Source organism: Gouania willdenowi, chromosome 11 (assembly GCF_900634775.1).
Source record: "Gouania willdenowi chromosome 11, fGouWil2.1, whole genome shotgun sequence".
NCBI classification, from domain to species: domain Eukaryota; kingdom Metazoa; phylum Chordata; class Actinopteri; order Blenniiformes; family Gobiesocidae; genus Gouania; species Gouania willdenowi.
Window position 1 is genome coordinate 23,523,065 of NC_041054.1, and position 25,023 is coordinate 23,548,087.

At 39.3% G+C, this 25,023-nt stretch overlaps 1 protein-coding gene across 1 annotated transcript in view; it reads left to right on the top strand.

The window, feature by feature from the left end:
• The window catches only part of kcnk9 (potassium channel, subfamily K, member 9), a 91,191-nt gene extending 66,515 nt beyond the window's left edge, over window positions 1–24,676 (top strand). The window contains exon 2 of the mRNA XM_028461642.1: window positions 23,790–24,676. Within this exon, the coding sequence (XP_028317443.1) occupies window positions 23,790–24,676 (887 nt within the window). The remainder of the gene's footprint in view (window positions 1–23,789) is intronic.
• Window positions 24,677–25,023: the final 347 nt, after the last annotated feature.

The following is a 25,023-nucleotide window of genomic DNA, read 5'->3' on the forward strand; positions in this document are numbered from 1 at the left end:
TGCTGAAGGTCTGGTAGCTCAGGTGTTGGTCTCTATCTTTTAAAAGCTGTCATTTTCCTCAGAAAAAAGTTTCTCTATCGTCTCTAGCGCTGTCATCCTGCCTGTAGTGTTATCCCGCCCACTAGCTAGAGAACGTAGCAGCAGCGGTCACATGGAATCAATTCACTAATGCACTGTGAACTTACGTATTTAGCATAGCGCGGTTACGTCTAAAGGCAGCTCTCTATGCTGCCTTTGGACGTAAATGGTTGTCATCTTGGGGAACTGACAGCGCATGCGCAAACACATAAAAACACGCAATGAGAACAGAGGTAGAGCAGCAATGTGCTTTTGGGAGGGGGCGTGGCCTCCCTCTGCCTTACAGCGGAGTGAGACTGTGCAGCTGTTCCAGGAAATAGCGCTGTTTAGTAATTTGGGCTATGAAATGCAGAAAATGCAGACACTTTCAAACTTATAGGTACTGTAGACTATTATATATAATAATAAAAAAAAAAATATATATATATATATATAAATATATATATATATATATATAAATATATATATATATATATATATGATAATTTATATTTATATTATAATTAAAACAAATAATCAATCATCCTTTATATTTATCATTATTATTATTATTGTTGCTGGGTTGTTTCTTTGTTTTTTTGTTTTTCTGGCTTGTTTCTTTGTTCTTTGTTTTCTTTGTTTTTTGTTTCGTGCGCCGACTGATTCTGATTCTGATTCTGAAAATATCAATTCACCCTTGGGTAGGCACTGCCTACCTTGCCTACCCTGACGGCACGTCACTGCTTTTAATCTATTTTCATACATTGCATAAAGTAGTAAAGCATAGCATGTGCTCTTTAGCTAGCTATCAAAAAGCAGGATATTTGAGAGCGTTTGAAATGAAGTAACACCCTCACAATTGCATGGCAGCAGTTGCTGGGCAGGTCTTTTTATTGACACCGAAACACACGCAAATTGAGTTTTAGGTTGATAATCAAATGCAAACAGCACAGCCGATAGTAGCCTTCTCTTTATTGATGAAACAAATCCATACTGCACACGGTAATTGTCCAATATGAACAAGTAAGCCTCCAGTGCTGCTCTAAACATTGGTCTTTACGTCATCAACATAGCATTGATATGTTTATTGAATTACTTATTGTTCAAATTTATTTTTAACCAAGAGTGTATGAGCTACTGGAATAAGCTCATTGGTTTTTTTAATTGTCAGAGGAAGACCATGCTTTGCTGTTGATTTTCTTTATCCATTCTAAGGCTTCACTACTCTACTGAATGGTTGAGTTGAACTGTAAGGAGCTAGGAAGGTAATATGTTCTACTAGCTTAACAGTGGATGCTTGTCATGCTGTGTTGGATTTTCTTTTGGCAGTTCTGAAAAAATGCAAAACCTCTCAGAGCCGTCATAAGCCCTATTCACACGGGATAAGTTTTACCTAGGGACTACATGTAATAAATAAATTACCTTCCAACGTCTGCTACCATTTGATCTACCATTTGCTTCTGATATTGCTCCTTCTGTTTTGGTTGCCATACGTTACGGGCTGATAAGGTTTTACTGGCCCGGGACCCAAAAGGTTTTCTAAACACTCCAATGCAGCCTCCATTCTTCGTCAAAAGTAAATAAACATGCCCCTAGATAAAACTAGTCCCGTTCGAACAGGGTTATAGATAAATGGGTGTTAAAGGTGTGAAAAGCAATGTACCTGGATACACTAGTCTTAAATATAATCTTATCATGGCTTTTTAACTTTATGATTAAATTAATCTATGTGCCAACCACATGGTTGCAGTTTAATTTTTTTTTTTTTTAACAAGATAGACGAGGGGTCATTATCCTTTTTACACACTGTGCTACTTTTTGAAAATTGATACATTTCTCCTAAAGAAAACTTTATTCAAACTCAGCAATAAAACCCCTGCCTATACAGCTGGTTGGTATTTTGCTGTTTCAGCCTGGATTAGCAAGTATCTGTTTTTACCCTGCTTTGGATCTTTTGAGCGGTCACTGTTGTACTGACAGAAATGTGCATGTTGTATTTCTGCTGGACTCCCAATGACATGACAAAAGCTTGTACCAACTTTGGTCAAGGTGGTCAACAGCAACAGGAAAAAGACTGTGGGGGTAGATTGTCTTCTAAAGGTGCGTTCACACCGAACGCGACTAAAGGAACTAGATTACATTGAAATCAATGTAAATGACGCAACCTCAAGTTATCCCCCCTCAAGCGACGTGACTTGCGTGATTTGAGCAACAAGGTCAAGCGCGACCTCATCGCTCAAAGTTGAAATATCTGAACTTTATAAGCAACTTCAAGCAACAACTCTCTTGTCCTTCACTGTGTGTAGAGCGGAGGCCGCAGCCCCTCCCTGCTCCCTCCCGCTTCAGTGCAGACGGCTGCTGCGGAGGGCTGTGCAACGTCCTCAATTTATCGGGGCAAAATTAATGCGGTTAAGTTCTTGAAAACCAGAGTAACTGATCATAACACATTCTGAGTTAACTCATCCTTTAATATCTCCGTACATTGATCATTTAAACCTTAAAACTGAGCAAGAAGGAAAACAAGTTATCAACCCTCTCTCTCTTTCTCTCTTCCATGTCACTGGCTCAACACACACACACACACACCCACACACACACATTGTTCCCTGGTGATCGCGTCACTGGACTGATGACGTGGTGGAGTGACCAAAAAGCACCACTATGTGCAATCGACTACTCAGGGGCAATTTAAGTGACTGCAGCGCTACAGTCGCGTTTGGTGTGAACGCACCCGTATGACCGCCAGCGGAAATTACATCAATTGAGCAATTTAGAAACTCAACAATATCCAAACCCAATAGAACTGTATACTGCCCCAACATTATTATTACAAAATAATATTATTATTCATATACTTTATTATTATATGAATAATCTAAACTCAATTGGCATTGTCTCAAAATGCCGTTTGAGTTTCAAAGGTTTCCTTTCCTCTTTTGCTTGCGATTCGCAGCACAAAATACAGTGTGGTTTGGGGTCCTCATCCGTAATCCAAAAGAATTTAAATTTGATGTAGTCTTTTCACTTTAGCTCTGGTCTTTCCATGTTGTTGCTTGCCAGTGAATAGGAAGCCTTTTACGGGTGGGCTTAAGGCTCAAACATACCCAGGCAGACCCAGCGCACAACGGACATCTCTGCGGACTGTCCGCACTCCTCAGAGCTTACATACTTGGGAGCACCGGCGCATAGTACTCCTGGGACGTGTTTTAAAGGTGTTGCTACTGTCGTAGCTCATCTGCCAGTCTTTCCTCTAAGCTCGTGTTCATCTCTCCATGGCGGACTCCTCACGGACTCTGTTTTGCGGGTGTCTGCCCGGGTATGTTTGAGCCTTTAATCTACTAAACTTTTCTTGTGAACAGGGGCAGATCTGTATATATATATATATATATATATATATATATATATATATATATATATATATATAAATATATATACATATATACAGATTGCTTGAGAATTTCTTGCCTGAATATTGTGTGGCCCCACCAGAATTTCCATACCAAAATCACCACTGTTACTGATGATGTGTTGTTGTATAAGTTAATTTATATACATGTAACATTCGGTTAAAGATCCATTACCAGTGGTGTAACAAAATAGTAATAATAAATATAATAATAACAATACAATACAAAATACAATATAGGACTCCTGATACAAAATAATCATGATATGAGTCAGCCAGCGCTATATGTATATATATATATATATATATATATATATATATATATATAAAACCAATTAAGTTTAACAATTCTGTAATAAATCTTTGTTAATGAAAAACAATTTGCCTACACATTTGGAGTTTTACCAACCTATAGCCGTGCTCCATAGTGATAATAGCGGAGTTCAGACAAAACAGACTATTTTGTTTGTGTGTGGGAGACTTCAAAGACAGCACAAAGGGCTGCTCATTTAGAACAGAGAAAATCTGTGAAACATCCTTTAATATGAAATATCGAACTATGATTTGATTTGCTGGTCACACAAGCATGAATCACCTTTTTAATACACATCTTGCCTACAATGTTTTTATCAGCAAAATTACTTCCAGGCAGTGTTGTAGTGGGGGCTTAGGAAAAATAAATAAATAACTAAAAACTTGAAGATTGAAGACCACGGTTACAATGCCTATCTGATAAGGCGCTGGCTGACTCATTGTTGATTAGCAGTTTTGAGGAGATAGGTGGCCTCTGAGTCCCCTTTGTGAGAAAATGAGAGTGTGACTGAATGCATATGAGCGGAGGATTGGAGATGTGAAGTGAAATGTCTTTTTCTTTAACCCATTATCAGGAATTGGATTTTTCAAAGTATGGGGATGTCAGGGAGGAAAATGAAACTTCTACACTTAAGAAAAATGGCTCTGCTGAAGGGAGACGGATGATATTTGAATCACAAAGCACAGCTAATCTTCTCTTGCCTTGCAGTCTGACTGATATGAAAGTTAAGATGTATCATCACCATGGGCTTAACTAAAATATTTAGATAAGTAGTTAAAACTTCACCAAAAAATGGTAATGCACTTATTAAAAGTACTGTTTTACTGTTTTTTCCAGTTGTTGAATCCACTTCAGTCTAGCATTGTTCACGGTTACATGATGTTTTTTTTTTTATTCAGAATTAGTTTTTCTAAATTAAATCATTTACCCTAACCCTAAAGGTTTACATGAAAGACAGGGGCATATGCGGAGTTTGCTGGGGGGCATTGCCCCTCATAGTGGTCAAAAGATTTCATTACAGTATTCCCAATTTTTAATATAATTTACATAATATACAAATATTTTAAGTGCCAAAAAACACAGTGACTAGGAAATAATAAAAACGTTAATATAAAATTCAAAGTTTCACAAAATAAGAACAAGTAAAAAAGTTTAAAAGGACAAGCAGCACGATGACATTTGACCTTCCTGCTTCCCGTAGCAGCTCAGAGCTTTGTTTACAACATGGCGGACACCGCGGGTGCTCCATAGACTCAGTAGTCTGTTGTTTGTAGCAATGCACTGAGAAAACAAGCCGGCTGGAACAGAGAACAAGCAAATCCTACGCTCAATGCGCGCTTGTCTGGATAAAAAGCAGTAGATTGAGCGGTGCTGTTTCAATCGACTCCCCCCTCCTCGACAAAATCGGCATCCACTGGCCACCACGGCACTAAGTTTGTGTGTCCGAGTGAATGTCCACATGTTTATGCCTCTGTCCTTCCACTCTTTTCATTATATTCATGTCTTATAAGGCTCTTATTAAATAAATAGTCTTGGCTCTAATTCAGGCGGCCATCTTGGGATATGTCTTCACCAGTGTGCCATCGCGACTGGCCAAGCATGCGCCGGAATTAACTTAAAGTGGAATTAAACTTTTAGAAGATAGAGGAAGTATTTAATTTGGAATTAAAATTAGAATAAACCAGCCACCTAATTCAGAAATTTAATTCGGAGTTACATTTGCATTCAGTGTTTACAAGGTCAGTTTAAAGAGGATTTAACTTTTATTCTGAATTGAAGGGGAATTAAAGCTCCCATGTAAACTTGGCCGTTTTTGAGCAGCATGTATAATGTCGTCTTTGTCAGTTATGCAACAGGAGGCACTTCGTAGGCGCTCGTGCGCGTGCCCGGCGCACATCGGGTTCTTTTGAAAATGGATTTTCACTTACCGGTGGCGAGTCTGACATTGTGGGGAAAGTGCATATCTTCTTTTGGAAGGTAAGTTTGCATCAGCGCAGCCGACTCCAACTTGTAAACAAAGCTGTGGACGAGCCCAGTTTTCCTGTCACGCATGTAGACTTTCCCTCTTGGAAGCAGGTAGTGCGTTGTATGTCCAGAGGGCATTTCTTTTCTAAACCTCCAAAAAATCGTCCACTATACCTTTAATGCTGCCATGTAAACGTGGCCTGTGTCTTCTCATCCCCAAAGAGTCTACAATGAAAGCATAAAACTGAATCATTTGCTCTGCTGTAGACCAGCCAGGACCCTCTGATCTTCTTTTCGTTAGTCATTAGCCTGTAGTAATGACTATTTAATCGCTAATTGTCTTGGTTTTTAGGAAAGTCAGTCTGTATTTGCATTGTCATTGAGGTGTTTTAGCTACGACGCTGGATCATCTCCAATCACACCACTCAGCTGTCTCCCCAACATCACATTTTCCTGTAGCTGTGGCAGGGCTGCATCCTCAGGCACGTCTTCTTCCTGCTAAAGAGGAATATATGTATTTTTTGTTACATTTGTGTCACTGATGTAGAAAGACAATATATCTCCAGAGAAATTACTTTTCAAAGCATCACATCAGAGCTTGTGTATATTTTCTTGTGAGACATTAACAGTGACAGACAATAATTCAACATTTAGAATGCACGCTTCACAAAATCATTATGGGCTTTATGTGGCTAAAAAACAAGTAATAGTAGATTTAAAATAGAAACAGCTCCAAACAGCTCATGTAAAAAAGACATTTGACTGGCTAAGGAAAAACATCCCACTCCTTGTTTTCTAAACCTTGAATAGAGAGTTAACAAAAAGCATAACAAAATTACAATTTTCTGAAAGATTATTATTGATTTTTCACCAAATGACACCAAAAATGTAGTTAAGTAGAATGTTAGGAAGGATTTTGAAAACATACAGTATTAACATTAAAGGTAGAAGGTGTGTAAAACTCAAAAGGGAAATTATCGGTGTGTAGACAGATTAAATGTTACATTAAAAAGCTCGAACATCTATTTTGAGCAAGCAGGTTTATCATGAGGGAGAGCATACAAATATAGATTCTGATTTCGTGTAATTTGTTTTTTCAAAATACAGGTTCAAATTTCAAAACTTTGACACTCAAGACTTTGCACTTTTATTGTTTTCACAACCTTATTCATGTGTGACATACATCTGATTTGAAAGTCCTTTTCTGCAATTGCAGGGGTTGGATGCATCGACACTTCCCATTTTCATATTTATTAGGAATTCACAGATGCCTTGTTTGCATTAATGCTTGCTTTATATTAACCAACTGGTAACAGCATCACAAAATAGAGGACAAGCACCAGTGCACAAAACACACACACCTGTGTTCAGTCACAACAACACACACTGAAACTTGCAAACCCAGCAACACCTGCACACATACACAGGCTAACTCACCAATGTCTGCGAACGCACAACATTCTCGCAGAGGGCGAGTGAGAGAGACAGAAAGAAACAACAGGTAGAGCTCCACAGTCCTAACGGCTAACATAATACTGTAAATGTTGTTATATTCTTCATGCAACATGCTCACTTAAACTTCCTAACCGAGTACTGTTGTTTAAGTCTACATCCTAGGTTCCCAAATTGGGGTACGGGTACCGCCAGGGTACGCAAATTGTCATAGGGGACGGGGTACGTGAATAAAAATTACAGCTTGACAACATTGGAAACTAGAATATAAATACACCAGCAGTTAGGAGCCTCCATGCATTGCCACACATTACACATTACCCTCTGTAAGACTATCCTCTAGTGGTGACAGTGGAACAATCTTTTCAAAAAAGCACAAATACAATGATTGCTTTGCTTTGCTTTGATGCCCTTTGTCACCAAGTACTTGTGTGAAAGTGGATTTTCAGTTTTGAAAAACATGAAAACAAAATATAGAAAAAGACTTTGCTTAGAGAATGATGAAAGACTAATGGCACGATCACATCAAATGCGTTAAAACCGTTCAAAGCGTCAACAGTGTCAGGTTTACATAGACAATATTTAGTGGACGCACTTCGAGGAGCATCGAGAGATCCCGCTGCGCATCCCGAGCCTTGAAGCCCGTGTTTTGAAGCTTTATGCCGGCGGACGCTTTTGACGGGTCTCCGGCGCCTCCAACGTGGCTGACGCTGGAGTTGGAATTGTTGAACTTTTGGGGCATATTGCTGCGCGTTGACCAATCAGGAGCTTTCCCCAACCGTGATGTATTCAAAAAAATGAAAAAAAAAAAAAAAACACTCACCGTAGACAGATGGACCGTCGCTCTTCTGATGGAATAGAGCGCCTGTAGTTGGTGTCCTGGTAGGAGATGTGAGCGCCGATATGGGTCAGCAGGTCGTCATACATGGCACGGGAGAGACAGACGTAGTACTGAAAGCGACTCACGTCCGAGCGCAGCTCTGGTGAATTCAGAAACGGCGCCGAGGCGCAAATACAGCCAAGTCACTCTCTGGATAATGTAGAGCTGATGAACGGGAGTCAGAGGCGACGTGTTCAGCAAGGAACTCCAAACTTTATTCTCCATTCAACCACATTTCTCTATAACCCTCTAATATCACAGTGCACACACTGAGTCACACCAAAATACATCCAACCTTATACACCGCCTTCTCAACACAATAATGTTCCCCACCACTTCACAGTCACAGGGTGATTTATGAACGTAGCTGATCGCCACAATATCATTCATTGTATGAACACCACCGGCAACAGAGAAGTCCCTCCCCTAAACGTGCTCAACGTGCACTTTTCCAAACTTGTTTGGACGCGCGTCAAGAGCGTCTTCTACGCTGAATGACAAGTGTCTGATTCACTGAGCACAAGCGTCCAACTAGGGGCGTGAGGCACAAGTTTGCGCCCGAAACGCGTTTGGTGTGAACGCATCATAAAAGTCTCTCAAATTCAACCAAACATTGCTGAATTCTGTGCATCTTTTTTACCTCACCCTTCTCATTAAAGTTGTAGCGATTTGTTTCAGAGTGATGAATATGTTGTAATACTGCTACATGTTCAATCAACAAATGTTTGGTAGATTTATTTTTACAATTTTTTCTGATTTGTGTCTCACTGCAAATGCCAGTAAAGGCTAATTAATTAAATACATTAAGTGATAATTCTGAATAAGATGTTTTATTGTGTGCTTACAGATTAGTATTATTTTTTTATTATATATTATTCCTCAGCAGGATAGGTCAAATTCAGAGATAAATTTCACTGTAGTGTTTCATGGGTCCATCAGGGAACCGGCTATTGAGAATCTAGTGTCGCTGCAAACATTACAGTCAGGGTAGAAATATGCAATAGGTTACATACCCAATGGACACAGTTTCTGCCAGGATTTAAGGAATCTCCATTTCTCCAAGGAGCTTCAGCATCAAAGTGACACACGCAGGCAAGGCTGAGGATTATCATTTGTATTGTCAAGATGGCTCATCCTTTATTTCACACTCCCTGTGTTTGTGTAGCATTACGCTTGTCTGCCCAAGAAAAATGTACCTTTCCGTGACCCACCTATTGTAAGCCTACAAAGGATTCATGAAAAACTGATTTGATGCATGACAGTCCCCCCCGAGAGTTGTTTCCAAAGAGCGTTCCCGCCTTAGTTATCTTTGTTTATATTATAATGTAGTAGGTCAGGTGATATTTTGGTGTCATAAGAGTACAGAGGGATTAAAGCAGCTTGACACACAAATGAATTCAAGGACAGTGATTCTCTTGACACAATCTTTGTTCTCTTTTGTTTTTCGGTGTTCCCCATGACATCACCTCACTTCGTGAGACATTTGATTTCAGCCAGATTCGGACACTTCAGAGTAAATCTGAAAATAAATGTTAATTATTTGCTACATCCTTCAGTCCATGAAAGCGCCACAAATGTGTTGGGGAAGTAACTTTGGCAGTGTTTTTGAGGGCAAAACCAAGAAATCACAGTAAGAGTGAAATAAAAACACTTCTATGGATCCATCTATTCTACGGGACTCTCTTTCAACCTTTTACATCTTTTTTTCAAGCAAATGATCTTTGATTAATTGATCTATGAGGGTCAGTGTATGATTTTAAAATTAGAATTTTTTTTAAAATTAAAAAACGGATATTAAAAAAACAAACAAAAAAAAAGAATGGGTATATGATGTTCATTTTGAAATTCAAGAATTTAAAATTGAAATCAAGGCATTTTTCTTTATAAAGGTCAAGAAAGCGTAAACAAAAACAAAAAATCAAAGGTTTGAACACAAAAGCAAAACCGTTGTTTTCAAAGTAAGAGTGCAGCTGAGGATGATGCTGTGCAGGAGAGAGACATAATTTCAGTGCTGCTGTGTAACACAAGTTGGACATTGATCAGTACGTTGTTTTTCTAAACAATAAAAGAGTGTTTTTTAAGGAAGAAGACGTGATTGCAGGCAAAACCTCTACTCTATCTCTTGATGTGATATATGTGCAGGGACTACTGCAACTTATGTCAGAGTAAAGTTTCAAAAACTAGCCTGGACTCAGGGAACGATAGAAGTCATATTTTGGAGCTCACGCTCAAACTTTGAAAACAACAACTTCAGCCGCCACCGCCGCGCTCTTCTCTCCGCTGCCGGAGACCCGATGCTTGGCCTTTTATCACCGCGTTGGTGGCGCTTCCCCCTCACTCCCTGGCCTCGCCGCCATTGTTGGCCACCTTCGCTTGGGGTTGGAGGGGATGAGCAACCCGTCCGCCTCAACCCTGGCCGCCGCGCCGACCCTCAGCGAAGGGTGCGGCGAGGCCAGGGAGTAGGGGGGGAGCGCCACCAACGCGGCGAGGAAGGCCGTGCGCCGGGACTCCAGCGGCAAGGAGAGGAGGGCGAGCCCAGCCCTGAGAGCCAATCCTTATCCTGAAGTTACAGGTCAACTACTGTCTGCATACACAATCAAAAGAAAAGGGAGGCTGGCCCGACTGACTGTTTGCGACAGTGCTGCGGCGCTTGTGGCCACTCGGGGCGCTTGACGTGAAAGTTACCAGTTTAACGCCCCTAATGGCCAAAAGTTACACAGTGTGCCTTTAACAATGTTACAGTGAAAAGAAATTAAAAATGTTTTGGTTATAAAACTGATAATTAGTCAGGATAACTTTCCTAAACTTAATAATTCCCTTAATTCCAAGATCTGTCTTTGCTAATATTTTCAATTTTGCAGCTAAAAAATTTAAAATTTATGCTTGATGCAGTTGGATAATGTTTCTTACTTATCCAATATACAGAGGTATAAAGAGTATTAATATATCCTACTCAAGTAGAAGTACTGTTACTTGATTAAAATTGTACTCAAGTAAGTCATACATAAAATACTCAAGTACACGTTTATTTTTGGTTATAAATCCTGCCACGATTCTTTTGCATACAGTAAACATCTCATGTATAAACTTAAAAAGGAAGAGACACAATCTTGCACAATTGAAACTTGTTTTTTTTTCCACAAAGGTATCCATATAAAATGTATTTTTAAATAAATAAAAGGTTATATAGGAGCGCACGGTGGATTAGCGTTTAGCACGTCTGCCTCACAGCAAGAAGGTCCTGGGTTCAAGCCCTGGGGTGGACACTTAAGTCTTTTCTGTGTGGAGTTTGCATGTTCTCCCCGTGCTGCGTGGGTTTCCCCCGGGTACCCAGGCTTCCTCCCACAATCCAAAAACATGACTGTAAGGTTGATTGGAGTCTCTAAATTGCCCATAGGAGTGAATGAGAGAGTGAATGATTGTCTGTCTGTGTTGCCCTGTGATGGACTGGCGCCCTGTCCAGGGTGTACCCCCGCCCAGCGCCCTATGAGAGCCGGCAGACCCCCACGACCCTGATAAACGGGAATAAGCGGGTATAAAGATGGATGGATAAAGGGTTATATACTTTCTCAAATAACCTTGTAGCTCACAACATGACGAGGCAGCAGTTGATGAGCATTGCAGGCAAAATTAAAGTTTTTCTAACAGAGTCTAGTTGCCTGGAATAAAGCAATATCACATCTGTTTTTTTTTAAATTTCTGTATAAATGAAGAAACGTAACTAATAGTCTTGTATTAACAACACATTGTAATCCTGGGAACGGGTCTATACATTTTCTGCTAAATATTAGCAGTGAATGTTTCTTAACTTTACATCTTTACCCAAATTTGACGCAGAAGTCCTGAACGCGACAACATCCATTTGCTTGGGTAGGCAAAGTTTATATTGCATGATGACAATGTAGCCTTTCCTGTTTAAATGTAAATATGTCATAAATATGCAGCCAAGGATTAGCATCATCATCATCATCATCAGCCTCTCTCTCTTGTGGTGTTTCCTCTGGACTGTCTCCTATACTGTCCATGGTTTACTCTAGTCCACATAAGCGGCTGTAGCTAGTTCTTCTTTATGTGATGTTGCATTCAATGCTGTTTTGACACGGTGCGTTTCATTTAATCTGATTGGGAGGCTATGATGTGATGCATTTGATGGTTGTGTGATCATTTGTAGTTTCACATTGTCCGTTGATCATTTTAAAACAAAGAATTATAATTTACTCAGTAACAGTTTGAGAAACGTAACTAATTACTTTACTTATTTTAAAACGTCCTTAAGTACAAGTGAAATTACTGATTTAGAAAAATACTCAAAAAAGTACCCATAAAAGCAAGTCAATTACAGTAACATGAGCACTGTTAATTTCACCTCTGCCAATATGTGCTCTATGATAAGTGAGTTAGTTAATAAAAATAAAGAAAAGTCTCTCACATCGTTCCATTTATGTGCTGCCAAAACAGGGTGCTCAACAACCAATTCGGAAAGATTTTTCTCGGCCAAATCTTGCAGATCCTTCCACATCTTTACATGTTGAACAAAGACTTGAAGGGGATTCTGATCTTCACGTTGTTGTTTTCATGTTGCTGTTTACCATTCATTCTGCTCTGCATTGTTTGTCTCGGAATAAAAGAAGTGGACGAAACACTTAAAATGTAAATGTGATTTTTCTGTGCTGCTGGCAGAATTTCTCTGTTTGACATTTTTTCTTAAGCCAATTACAGTGACTAGCAGCTCAAAGACACCGTCATTGCAGTAAGATATCAAAGACATTAAGCTCCTGTCTGCAACGTGGTGGAGACTCTGGAAAAAAAGGTTTTATAATCTGTGTTTATGCTAGAGCTCCCTCCTAATCTTGACCTTCATTAAAATGCCACGGCCTGTAGCTATTAATGCCACTGGGGCAACAGAAATGATTCAAGGTAGATTAACCTGCAGATCAAACGAGCAAAAGGTGTCAGTTTAAGCAACTGCACGCGCATGTAGTACAACTATGGAGGCTGAAGGTGTGTGCTAATGACTACCCCCACGGTTTAATGAATAATTGATAATGTATCTTGTACAAGCAGAATCAAGTGAAAGGAAAACATTGAGAGAAGTATGTAAGAAAGTAACATTTATTTATAAAGCACCTTTCTCAGACAAAAGCCACAAAGTGCTTCACAACACAGTTTAAAAGTAACAAAAAAAAGAATGGGTTGTCTTTAAATCAAGATGTTAATGGTTCTAATTTTTTTTTGTTTATATAATCAATGTAATGTATAAGGTCATTAGAGGGTAGCTGGGTATGACGTACACTCACACACACACACCAGCACCATTACCATTTGTAAACAGTTCATGCATATTTGGTGCAGGCATATGGATCTAGAGGAAAATCTGTTATAATAGAAAGATTTATGAGCATGCATAAATCTAGATGCGCATTTATTTATTTTTTTGATTGATTGATTTAATTTAATTTCGAACATGAATACGACAGCAATGTATCTACCACAATGAAAAAAAAATATGATAATATAGTTTAAATAAATCAAACAAAGCAAAGAAAGAATAAATGGTTACAAAATCCTGCTCGTGAAGCCTGTACATGTTCGAAAAGGAGGAGGAGGAAGTATAAACTTATATGATCCTACCCCTTGTAATATCTAGTGCTATACACTTATAATATACGCCTATTTACAACATAAAGATATATATATATATATATATATATATACATAATTCATGTAATCGTTGGTCCACACATATGCAAGTATATACAAACCTATTTACAATTTATTTTCCTTTAACACAAGAAGTTAAACGTTATCTATTTTTGTTTAAATTGCTTTAAATTCTGAATTTTTTTCATTTTAACACACTAACTGTTCCACAACCTGGTACCGCTTACTGACACAAAAGCTTTTTTTAGTGACCGAAAGTTAATTTTGTCTCATAAGTTATAAGTCTCAGCTTTTTCAATAAACAGTTTCTGAATATTTTTACAGAAAAGTTTTTGTTGTGCTTTAAATGCAATTTTACTTGTTTAAAAAGCTACAATTTCTGCTAATGTAAGTCATTTCTCTCACCTGTTTTGATTTTTCAAGCTCAGAGTAGCTGCGTTTCCGTCAGAAATGCGTAAAATCTAAATAGAGCAATAAAAACTGGTAATGGAAATACCCACATGTCAAAAAATCTCTCAAATATTGCAAAAATGTTTTTACGCTTTTATGAGGACATATTGTTTGATTTTGAAATGTGTCGCAAAAGAGCCATGGAAATTTTTTTTCCGCAAATACACATCACAGGACGTGACCACTTTTCTCAGAGTAAACATGACGCGGTGCATGTGGACAGAAGAGGAGAATGGGACATTTCTTAGTGTTATACTTAAAAATTATTACTGCCATATTACACAGTAATGACAGTAAACAACAAATTAATACAGAGTGTTTTAAGCCTCCATCTTCCTGCGTCGAAGTCTCGTGGGATGAGATTTCACTGGAGTTGTGAGGCTTCCATTTTTAGAATTTATTTTTGTTATTTCATTTCAGCAGTCTTCAGAAAAACTAAAAGCAGAACAAACAACACTCAATTAACTAATCAGCTGAAAGGATGTAGGTTGAAGCAAAAGCTTATACACACCTACCTCATCGCTAAAAACAAAGCAAGGCTCTTGAGATAATATAAAAAAAAACATTATAATAATTAGTAGTCTAATATTACTAGTTTTACAACACACATTCAATATATACAGTATTCTACACAAAATTGTATATATAGGCTGCGTCAGAATGGTCCCTCCTATCTCCGTTCCTATCCACTTCTCCATAACCCCGTGGATGACGTCACAGGGTTAAGGAAAGGTGTTAGAAGAGGAGTAAGGAAAAGGCCATCACGTTTGTTTTGACAATAAGACACACTTCCACTAGGTGACGTAATAATCGGACGGCAGCAAAGGTTAGTGACGTCTGCCGTGGTGAAAAAACTAAACATTTATAAAAATGGACTAAAACAACATTTATAACACTTTCCCTTGATATAATCTAAAAATCACATGTAAACCAAAGGAAAAGAGGTTACCAGGCTACGAGGAACAAAAGTGAAATTCAAAGAACGTCACATTAGGAATAGTTGCTCACACTCACCTTCCACTCAGAAATATGAATTATGTTGAATAAAACATAATGTGAATAAAAATGTATCTGATCCTTTTTCTTGAACCACAGAGTGTCTGTTTTACATTAGTTATAATCTGATAATGTGTCATATAATCATATAATAAGTTATGGGTTTAAGATTATTTATTTAAAGTTGTTCTAGGCATATTATTGCATTGGTAACTTACATGATCTCCCTTACTTGTCAATCATCGTGAGTTTCCGTAAGCGCTCGGGTGTGCGTGTCCCTTTAAATGTTGTCGCCGCAAGGAATTGTGGGTCAGCAGTATCTTGCCTCCTTTGGTAAAGGATGTATCAGTGTTTCCTAGGCTAAAGGAGGTGAAAAAGGAAGCAATGAGCCTCTTTTCCTGAGCTTAAAGAGAGCTTTGACGCTCTTTATCACGGCCACCACTTAAACACTTTCGGGGGTGAAGGAACAGTGGATAGGAAAGGAGATAGGAGGGACTAAATAATCATTACAAGTTACGAAAAGAAATGTCAATCAAAGAAGAAAATACCCCTCAGTTGGTATGGCCCAGATATGTCTGAACACTGAAAAGGCAGGAAATGATGGTCCTGCACTAGTGGCTGACCAAACGGCACACTAAACAAAAACAAACACGTGAGTATACATAAACGTCAAAATGATAGGTAATGAAATAAAGACTAACTAAAGAGGTTTTAATAAATTGTGTGTTGCTTTAAGTGACTAAGCTTTGATGTAAACTATGCTGCTGACACAAACAAACCTGGAATAGTAAGTGTTGAAATGTTATAAAAGCAAAAGTAAGTTATAGCTAAATTAATAAATATGAGAAATCTGGTGAAGAAAGGTGGGGTCTCATGCACTTGCTCACCTCAGACCTGCATCTTTTATCTTCCTCAATATTTACCCAGGGGCAGGAGATCCTACCAAGAACTACTGTATAAAAAATGTCATCAAGGTTAGCCCCAGCAAAAGAAAAGACTCCATACCAGACAGAATGACATTTATTAGTCTCTGGAATGCAGCAGGCACTCCATGAAGACCAAATGGCATCTTGGTGAACTTCCAAAATCCTTGTGGCGTCCTGAAAACAGTTAAAGGTTCAGCAGCATCAGACAGGGGTCTTTGCCAACAGTCTCTGCATGGGTAGTAATGAAATTTGACCGACCAACTCATTCAATCAAAGTTTTCAGCCTTGGCAAAGGATCAATATTGAATTCAGAGCTTGCATTTGCCTTCCTGAAGTCAATACAAAATTGATACTTCACTGTTTTCATTCACCATGATATTGTGGATGTTCCTTTCCCTCTTAGAGGGTTCAATGACGTTCAGGCATACAAGTCACCTTCCAACACTGGTTCTAGATATTGTATCATAATCACAAATTACCAGAATAAAACTTTCTTTCTGCCCTGCGTTCTTTCTAATGGTCCAACAATGTCCATACAATACTACTAAAGGGCTCATCCAAGATTGGCAGTATTTGCTAACCTGGCAAGAGCCAGATTGATGTGTAGCCCTCCCTCTAACTTGAGTTCTACACATCGATCTGGGTCTGTGTCAGGTGAATCCTTTCGGAACCTGAGAGAGACATGAACATAGAGCTTGAAGCTGATTGGGTGAAGCGCCTGTCCACCATGATTTGTTTTATCCAATCACACGACACTGCTATGGCTACAACAACAACAAGGCTCCACTTTGCCGTCTTTACCGTCCAAAAATGCACAAAACACCTCTAACGTTGCTCTTTCAAAAAGGAAATGTTGGATTCTTCTAAAACTAAGTTTATAGCAGCTTCCACACGTTTACTATCCTCCTGCGTCAACATCTTTCTGTTTCGATTCAGAGCTATGCTAATAGCGGTAGTCCAGCTACTTCCTCTCCCCACAACTGCAAATGCGCCAGTTTTGCTTCAACAATTCTGTTGAAGCAAATCAGATATCCCACCCTAAACCACAACACTGCCTCATGATTGGTTCTAACCAGTTAGGTTTGCTTATGAAGGGTAAGGGCTGGAGCAGCACAAAATGGATTCTGGTGTTTGGGAACACCAGAATCCATCTTGCAGGCAAGGTTACGTAATTGAAGGAAGTTCACAATTCCAATTTTTTTTTTGTGCTTGTTCGTATTATGCATTCAATGAGACTTCTATCAGTTTAGAGCAGTAGTTTGCAACCTTTCTGGACCACAACACCAACACAAAGGTGCTGAAGACCGGGGACCCCACTGTACCTAAAGGTGGTTGAATACAGACATTGAAGAACAGTCGTGTGGCGACAGGGCCATCTATAGAGGGGGAATAATGGGGAGAGCTTTTTGGGGCCCATCCATAAAGTCAGTAAAAATGTTTGTATTTGAATCTGTGATAACCACATTTATTTATTTATTTATCTTAATAAAATCCACTGTTATCCAGGAAGTTTATTATTTGTACCATAGTATAAAGCCATCTTAAAGATGTAAATCCTGGCTTTAATCAGAAATAAAATGGGTTAAAAGTGAACAAAAATGGTGGAAATGGAATGGTGGTGAAATGGGATTTTAATAACCACAGAACATGGTTAAAAGTTGCAAATGAGAGTGGTGAAAAACGGACAGAAAAAGAGGTAAAATCAATATTGGCTTAAAAGTGGCGGAAAAAAGTAGGAACAATTTGTTTAAACTGGCAAATAATGGGCATGACACATCATGAATGTGGTTAAATTAGGTGGTAAAAGTGGTTGAAATGGTTTAAAAGTGCTGAAAATGTCTTGAAAGTGGAAAAAATGTGCAGAAAATGTGCAATTTAGCAAGTTAATGTTAAAATATGGCAGGTTTGGTGTAGAAAAATGGTAAAAATAAGCAAAAATTGTGAGAAATATAGTTTCTTAAAGGCATCTGGCGACCCCCTCCCACTATCCGCGAACCCAAGGATGAGAACCCCTGGTTTAGAGTATGAACTAAATAAAACCCTGAAGTGACCTGCATGCGTAAAAAAGGTCCTGAGGAATATGTAACCATGCAGGCACACACACTGTTTATGAAAGTAAATATGGAGGCATCTCATCTCCATCTGTGTTTTCCATATAATATATGTATAATATATTAATATGAATTAAATCTAAAACCTTACTCTTCTTTCACAGTCCTCTTTCCACTTCATCCTCCACCATGGCTGGTTTTTGTCCGATTTGGGCTGCGTGTTGCTATAATCTCCTGTCTTGGCCTTGTAGCCCCTGGTCTCCTAGGAAAAACCCATCGTCTGGTACTTGACCTTGCGGCACTAAAAGACTCATCTTGTTTTTTAACCTGCTTCCTATGTTTCCTGACTTTAAGCTGTGCCAATAGCAATGGATTTATTAAAGTAAGGCAACTCCAAGATGACATTTACCTTATCATCTGCTGAAATCTAGGATTAACCTCTAAACTCTGACTGAGTCAAGCCCCTTTTATATTCTGGATTTCCATCTCCTCTGCGTGATGCTCATTCCAACCTATTTCCATCTTATTTATGCCTGATTCTGCCTTCTTCAACATCTTGCATCAATAATAACACACTGAGCTCCCCACTAGGCAGCAACAGAGATAGAAGACATGTAGCTTAGCATATTTTATTCTATCCTGTCCAGGAATATAACCCACTTTTTAATACTTTGACCCAAAATCAGGAATAAAATAAACAATTTTCTATACATTCCCTTAAAATGTCTGTACACTATGTATATATAAAAACAACTCTTCATCACCTAAGATCCACAAATAAATATGCCATCAATAATAAAGATGATTAATACAATTATGACCCTTCTCACTTCTTTGGTATTTTAAAAATTAGAGCATTGGCATCAGGTGTTCCCAGCTGTTAAATCCTCGAAGAAGCAAATATGGAATTGAAGTAACTAAAGTCAAACCCTTTCAAAATAAAACAAAAGTAACTTTCTGCATAAACGTGTCCATTGTGTGTCTGGGATGGGGATGCTTGTCATTTCTCTTATAAAAATTGATAGAGGGGTTATGTCTGTGAGCAGGATTTACATGTGCTTTTTTTCATTCATTCAAAATAAATGAGGTTGCAATTTTCTTTCTTCCACGCTGCACACACAATCACCTGTGCACGCACAAGGACAAAAACACCTGTGCATGGCAGGGCCTTCGTGAGGCTGAGTAAATATGTCTGTTCCCAAGACGACGGCAGATAATAGAAGTAATATGACCAGACAAACAGGTTACACAGTGAGACTCTACTCTACAACCTCAAACACTCAGTAATCAGTCTGCAAGAAAAAAACATTGATGGATGTAATTGTAGCTGGGTTTCCATTACAGATTTTCACAAAATAAAAGCGATGTTTCTAAATGTCGACAAAGCATAATTGCGCTTTGAACGTGTTTCCTTTGAACGTTGTTTTGGGGAGGAGCCTCATAACTCCTATGAAATCTTATCCCGCGAGACTTCGCTGCAGGAAGATGGATGCTCCAAACCTCCTTATAACACTCTGTATTCCTTTGTTGTTTCACGTCTATTGTGGCAGTAATAATTTTTTTGTATAATATAGTATAAGAAATGTTCCGGTCTCCACACAGAAAAGGACCCAGGTGTCGATTCCAGGGCTAGAACCCAGAACCTTCTTGCTGTGAGGCAGACGTGCTAACCACTAAGAAACTGTGCGCCCACGCTTCAACACTGCTCATTGCAAAACAAGATGTGCAATTGAGCATTTAAATGGAGTTGTGAAGAGTTGCTTTGCATGCCTTAACTACTTGCGTGTAGAACCACAGGGAGCATGCAACATAATACTTGTGTGTATTGTCCTGCACAACATCGCTACCAGGTACAATGGCCACGTTACATGATGTTTTTAATTCGGAATTAGTTATTCCGAATTATATCAGTCGGAATTAAAGTGTTCTGCTTTGCATTTACATGGAAGTAGTAAGTCCCAAATTGAGGTGTACATAGAAAACTAGTTTATTCAGCTTTAAATGGTAAATGGACTTGATTTATATAGCGTTTTATACCCACACTGAAGCAGTCTCAAAGCGCTTTACATATCAGCTCATTCACCCAGTCACTCTCACATTCACACACCAGTGGGACAGGACTGCCATGCAAGGCGCTAGTCGACCACTGGGAGCAACTTTAGTTCAGTGTCTTGCCCAAGGACACTTCGACACATAGTCAGTTACTGGGATCGAACCCCCAACCTCTCGATCAGAAGACGACCCTCTACCACCTGAGCCATTTAGATAATTCTGCTTTAGGTCTGGGGGTTGGGAAGGCTCTGATTGGACAGTGGGCGAACGTGATGTATTGTTTATCGGGAAAAACACAACAAACCTTTTATTGTCGGCTACAACATAGACTACCACACATGAGAACTGTTTTCACCGGTAAATAAAGCCCAGTAAAACTCCAGAAAACAATCACCAGGAATAAATATTTTCTCCCTGGTAAAGATAGTAGCTCTAACAACAGGTAAAATGATAAACTGGTGATATTACAGCCTGTACATGCAATACAGGGCCGTATTTACTCCGCCTCCAGGTCCTAGTGCCAGCCGTCTGGAGAAGCCTGTTTCGTTTACCGTGGTCCGTGTGTGTTTGATAAGTCCGTGTGTGTCCGTGTGAAAGTCGTGTTTACGCCTCTGTCCATCCACTCTCTTCATTATAACCATGTCTTTTGAGGCTCTTATAATTAAATAGTCTTGGCTCTAATGACCCAAATTAACATAAAGCTGATCTAAGTAAGTTAAGTGCTTACATGAAAGAGGAATTATCTCATTCTGAACTCAAATCAGAATAAACCAGCCACCTCATTTGGATTGAAGTTTAATTCGGAATTAAATTAGCATTAGGAATGAAGTGTTTACACGGTGAGTTTTAAAGAGGAATTAACTCTCAGAACCAGACCAACCTCTGGCGTTCTGTCAGAATGAGGCACTGACTAAACGTGTAGTCAGGGATGTAATTGTTAGACATTATTTATTTGACAGTTTCATCTCTGATGATTTTTTCTTTGAAATTAATATTCAGTGATGACAGAAACATTTAATATATTTTTCTTTGTTATTGAAATCTGTTTGGGGGGGATTGCTCGACGGTTTAATTGTTTTCACAAGATCATTTTTAATATATTTTGACTTTACTATAGTGAAAGGCTTATTTGGTATCCTATGTCAATGGTATTTACTTCATCACTGTAATGTTAAACAAGTCAAGAGCAAAATATAAACAAAAGTATATACACTAAATTATACAAATGTAATATTTGACCAATTTTAATGTTTCACTACATTTTCTTCCTGAAATCCACCTTGAAATCCTACCCACTGTTGGGATCGGGATAATCCTGTTTTTTGGATCAAAGCTCCAAATCCTACTGACGTTTTAAACAACACATACTGAAGGTTTGATCCAGATAAAAACTAGGATTGGATTTCTTTCATCCAATCCAATTTCAGAATCCTTATTTCGCTTTTGAACAACCCATTTTCAAGATTTGATCACAAACAACTGGCCCTTGAAGATGATCTACTGAGTATCATCCAGCAGGTCTGAGCTCCTGAGTCGCGCTGTGTCACGCACACTCACACATTCACTCATGAAGCCGCTCTTTGCCATCAACGTGACACGAGAGTTTCCCTTTTTTTGCCCCCCGTATACGATCTGCCTATGTTACATATTCATCAGAGGGAAGCGCGTTAAATGGATTGTGGGTGCATTGTGACACATTGAAGATGTGCATTCCTGATTCCCTGGGATTTGTACCCCTTATCAGTGCATGGAGTGACATTTGCACATGTTTTAATAACCCTAAACCTTTAGTGAATCTGCCCCTTAGACCGGCCTATTGGGTTTTAGGGCCAAATGCAGGAAGACTGGCCCTATGTAGGCCTCCTACCCTGATTTACACAGATGAGGGTGTGAGATCTTGGGTGTGTGTGGGTTTTCCCGAGCACACGGCTGAGCGTTGCTCTCCAGGGATCGTTGTATGGTGTTTGAAGGGTTGTGTGTGTGTGTGGGTGGAAGTGATTGTGTAGGAGTACATATGTACGTCAGGGTGAGAGTTAACGTGAGCGTTTGTTCTTTTATATATTTTTATATATACATATATATATATATACAATGGTAGGTTCCATCAATGCTATAAGTTTGAAAGTCAAGTATGTTACAAGCTGTATACATTGTTTAAATAATACTGTAATACTGTGTCAATACTGTACTGTGTATTCAAAAGTCAGTTTGAGTGCGCAGCAACAGTTTAATTAAGCTAAAAGCATTGCTGGCCCTCAGGACTGTTTCCAAATCCTTTTTCCAAAACTGCTTTAACTCACTAGAAGCTGGCTGGACACCTCCCTGTCATAATCTTGGAGTCCAAATAAGAATAGTGAGCAAACTCATCATTGTACCCTTCACCAAAACATCAATACACCTTTTTAGCTGCATACTGAGACCCTTTAGGGAGATTTTTTACCTATTCCTGTTTGCAAACAGCAGTCGATCTGAGGCTTTTTGAGAGACAACTTAAATGGACAGTATTATGAAAAAAAAATCACTTTATAATGGTTTTTCTGTAGTGTTTTACATTCCTTTAGCCTCATTCAGAGGGCCAACGTTGAAAAAGTTCTGTTTCTCCCTTCCTTGTTATTCCACATGTTGTAAAAAGTCAGCTAAAAATGGATGAGTTGGATTTTTTCCCTAATATTGCATCATAAGGGAGAAACTCCTCCTCCTGACGATCCTGGCTCCTCCTACCCTATATAAGAATGTGAGCTTCTCCCTCTCAAACTATCTCACAGGTAAAACAAACACTGCGGTTTAATATAGAATATACACTATACTTTATTGTCATGTACAGTATGTACAGCTACATACACACAATGTGTTCTCTGCATTTAACTCCTCCCTGAGGAGCAGTGGGCAGCCACGGTGTAGTGACCTGAAAGCAGTTAGGGTTAAAATAAGGGACTGATCAACATCCCACAGTGAGTGTTGTCTATCACTTCCATTTTTAGTAGCTGTTATATTGCCTCATATCGTCTTTGACGTGATCTGACGTGTTTGCATGTGACGCAGCGGTTGTACAACACTAATGATTATCACCTTAAATGAACTATTCCTGTGGTTAGAAGAGACGAGGATTAAAAGCAAGTGATTTAGCAGTTTAACACTCTGGTGAGTGTTTGAAACAACTCCACTGCTGCTGCAGCACACAACCCCTGAAGCGGCGTTAATCGGACTCACAATCACAATAGCCGCTTAAATAGCCATGTGTTTTACTGTAATGTGCAGTTTTTTGGCTGAAAACAGTAACAACAGGATTATCGCTATGGTGATAATCCTCTACCAGAGCTTGTCAGGAAGTCTGCGTCTAGACACGCCCACTCATGCATATGCATGAAGAGTCCAAAACAGCCTGTTTTTAGAAGCGTCATGAAAGTGACTTTTCAGAGGACTAAAACTTTGTAAAACAGGCAAGTTTGGGAAAGTAAACCTCAATATGCTGTTGGGGTGCTGAGAACAAAATGGAGATGTGTGAAAAGTAGCATAATACTGGAACATTAACAAAATAGAACAACATGACTAATGCAGCTGTTTTCTTCTTTCTTCTCAGGCTATGGACATGCAGCACCGGGAACAGATGCAGGGAAGGCCTTTTGTATGTTTTATGCTGTCCTGGGAATTCCTTTGACCCTGGTCATGTTCCAAAGTCTGGGCGAGAGAATGAACACTTTTGTTAAATACCTCCTAAAACGGATTAAGAAGTGCTGTGGGATGAGCATCACCGATGTCTCAATGGAAAACATGGTGACTGTGGGCTTTTTCTCCTGCATTGGGACACTTTGCATTGGAGCAGCAGCCTTTTCACATTATGAGGACTGGAGCTTCTTCCAATCCTACTATTATTGCTTCATTACGTTAACAACTATAGGCTTTGGGGACTTTGTGGCTCTTCAAAAGAATAGGGCCCTGCAAAAGAAGCCCCTCTATGTGGCGTTTAGTTTTATGTACATCCTAGTAGGTCTGACGGTCATTGGAGCTTTTCTTAATTTGGTGGTGCTCCGTTTTCTGACTATGAACAATGAGGATGAGCGGCGGGATGCTGAGGAACGGGCCTCGCTCGCTGGCAATCGGAATAGCATGATCATCCACATCCAGGACGAGACTCTGCCGAGAGGTCGGCGAAGACGCGAGCCACCGTACCGAGCGGAGGTGACGGACCTGCAGGCGGTGTGCTCCTGCATGCATTACCACTCACATGAATTTGGCAGCTCTGGGGAAAGGATGGAAGGTCTGGGCTGTGCCTTCTCGCAACAGAACTCATTCAGCTCACAGCTTAACCCACACCAGTACTTTCACTCTGTCTCCTACAGGATAGAGGAGATTTCCCCCAGCATGTTGAAAAGCAGCTTCTACCCCTCGCCCATTAGCTCGGTGTCCCCGGGCCTCCACAGCTTCACAGACAGTCAGCAGCTAATGAGGAGAAGGAAATCCATCTGAATCCCTCTAGCAGGACAAATGGGTTTTAAGATTTTATACACAAGGTCAAACATTTCTTAAGCTGCTCTTACCAAATCTTCTTCAGCACTTTTGTTAATCCCAGTTTGGCTGTCTGTAACAAAAATTTCAATGGGACGGTAAGCATGAAGCATGGATGTCTATTTTTTCTCAAGAGAATGATCCATAAATAAATAGTTGCAGTAAAAGAAAACACAAAAATACATTTCTTTGAAATTGTTAATAAGAACATAATTATCGTTGTTTCATGTGGAGTTTTGCATCAATCTATACCTTCAAGCACAAAATGTATGTTGTTTGACATCTGCCAGAAGGGTTGGGATCAATTA